Consider the following 2500-nt stretch of genomic DNA (forward strand, 5'->3'; position numbering starts at 1 on the left):
TTAATATTTAGGAAAGGAACGTAACAAGCTAGGTATGTTTATACTCCTGTACTGGATCATAGACGATATGCCGCAGTGTCTGAGGCAGTGGAGCTCTCTACAAGTCCATCATTAAAACGCTTAACATGTCGATCAGATGTTGTGTTGAATGAACTACACTGTTGCTGCTAAAGACAGACACATACACATGTGGAGATTAGCATGAACTAGCATGCTACTGAAACCCAAACAGCATGTACTGTAGCATGCTAGAGTAATACTACAACAAAGAAAATCAGCAGGTATTCTTTTAATTTTTGAGTAAATGCTAATGTAGATGTTAATGCTAATGTTAATGCTAACGGCTAATTGGTTTGGGAGTCAGAGTGGAAATATTTTGAGTCGTTTATATGTATAAATAATGTGATACTTTACCAAATATTACTATGTAGCATGTGTTATTGTTTTTTTATTTTTTTTTTCTTTCTTAATTTGATGTAAGATAATTTGATTTATTTATTTATTTAGCTCAGAGATGAAGAAGGACAGATGGTGCTGCCAAGAGGCATCATAGCAGCTGGTCCTGGAGGTCCTACAGGTTCTGTGTGTCTCTGGGTTGTGTTTAAGACTCAGTTTAAGCAGGGAGACCCTGTGGACACTGTTCTCTCGCTCACACACACACACACACACACACACACACACACACACACACACACACACACACACACACACACACACACACTCATTATAATGGAAATCTGGGCCTCTCCTGACAGAAGTGGATTCCCGAAGGTGTCCAGAAAGGACACAGGAGTGTAAAATGCATGAAGGACTCATTTACATCAAAGAGAGGTTGTGCATCAGATTGTCCCTCAGGGGTCGATACACAGAAAGTGTTTTTTTTTTTTGGTCTTGTTGTTTATCACTGCAGGCGCCGAGCCAAATCGAACAGAGCTCTGTGTTTTCCCCGTATTTATATTTGACTCTTTTAACTGCATCGTACATGTGTTTTTTTTTCCTAAAGAGGAATTTATTTCACTACAGTCACATCATGAGTCGTGTGTGTGTGTGTGTGTGTGTGTGTGTGTGTGTGTGTGTGTGTGTTTGTACAACACAGCTTTAAACACTATCCACCAGACGCTTTGGAGAGGAATAAAGCTGCCACTGGTCAGTTTTAGTTAACATCTCAACAGCAGGAAAGTTCTGTGTGTGGAAACCTTCCTCGTGTCTGCGTGACTGAAACAGACGTTTTGTCGGTGGTGTCGTGACCAGACGAGCTGCTGTTAACTCAATACGGCTCTGTGGGTAATATCCCAGTCTTCAGTGCACCTACACACCTGTCAATCATCCCATATTTCTATGGCTCTGCTTCTTACTCTCTCTTTCACACACACACACACACACACACACACACACACACACACACACACACACACACACACACACACACACACACCTTTCTGTCTCCATATCTGTTTGTTTCTCTTTGCCCCCTCTATTTCTTATCTCTGCTTCTTAGTCTATCTTTCTCTCTGTCACTCTCTCTCTCTCTGTCTCTCTGTATCTGTCTCTCTCTCTCTGTCTCTCTCCCTCTCTCTCTCTGTCTCTCTCTATCTCTGTCTCTCTCCCCCTCTCCCCCCCCTCTCTCTCTGTCACTCTCTCTATCTCTGTCTCTCTCTCTCTCTCTCTCTCTCTCTCTCTGTCTCTCTCCCTCTCTCTCTCTCTGTATCTGTCACTGTCTCTCTCTCTCTCTCTCTCTCTCTCTCTCTCTCTCTCTCTCTCTCTCTCTCTCTCTGACATCCACACCACATTGTGTTGGTCATGTTGCAGAAGAAGTTATTACATGACCCTTTTTTCTGGGCTTCTCCGGTGGAAGCGATGATGATGAAGCTTTACCTGTCACAGTGTGCGCACTTGAAGGGTTTGGCACCCGTGTGTTTGCGGTAGTGTCTCGTCAGTTCATCGCTCCGTGCAAAACGCCACTCGCAGCCTTCCCATGAGCACTTGTAGGGCTTCTCACCTAAACACACACACACACACACACACACACACACACACACACACACACACACACACACACACACACACACACACACACCTCATGGGATTGCTGCAACAATTGAAATCAGTGACATTATGTTTTAATCAGCCTATGACAAAACAACCAGAGTGTGTATAAATATACACAAGGAAGAGAGAGTACATCACAGTGTGTGTGTGTGTGTGTGTCTGTGTGTGTGTGCTCGCTTGTTTATCTGTATAGTAAACTGGGGGGATGGTGGAGCTTATTTGGACGCTATCATTAGCGTGGTAATGATGCTTAATGGGGAGGAACTTCATATTTACTGTCAGTCGGCTGCCTCTGTCTGAGCCGTGAGACGCAGCCACAAATCTTCCCAACGAGCCTTTAAAAACCGTCTGCACACACAAATCAAAGCTAAATTGCATGCGTATCAATTTAGTCCTCTGGGATAAAGAGCAATGCAGTAAGCCGGAGAACCGGAGAGAGAGAAAAAAAAAG

General features: G+C 43.7%; 1 protein-coding gene across 1 annotated transcript in view; it reads right to left on the reverse strand.

The window, feature by feature from the left end:
* The window catches only part of klf7a (Kruppel-like factor 7a), a 21133-nt gene that overhangs the window by 1337 nt on the left and 17296 nt on the right, over positions 1-2500 (reverse strand). Inside the window, exon 3 of the mRNA XM_027139283.2 lies at positions 1876-1999. Coding sequence (XP_026995084.2) covers positions 1876-1999 — 124 coding nt within the window. The remainder of the gene's footprint in view (positions 1-1875; positions 2000-2500) is intronic.

The sequence above is a fragment of the Tachysurus fulvidraco genome, chromosome 18 (genome assembly GCF_022655615.1).
Source record: "Tachysurus fulvidraco isolate hzauxx_2018 chromosome 18, HZAU_PFXX_2.0, whole genome shotgun sequence".
NCBI lineage: Eukaryota > Metazoa > Chordata > Actinopteri > Siluriformes > Bagridae > Tachysurus > Tachysurus fulvidraco.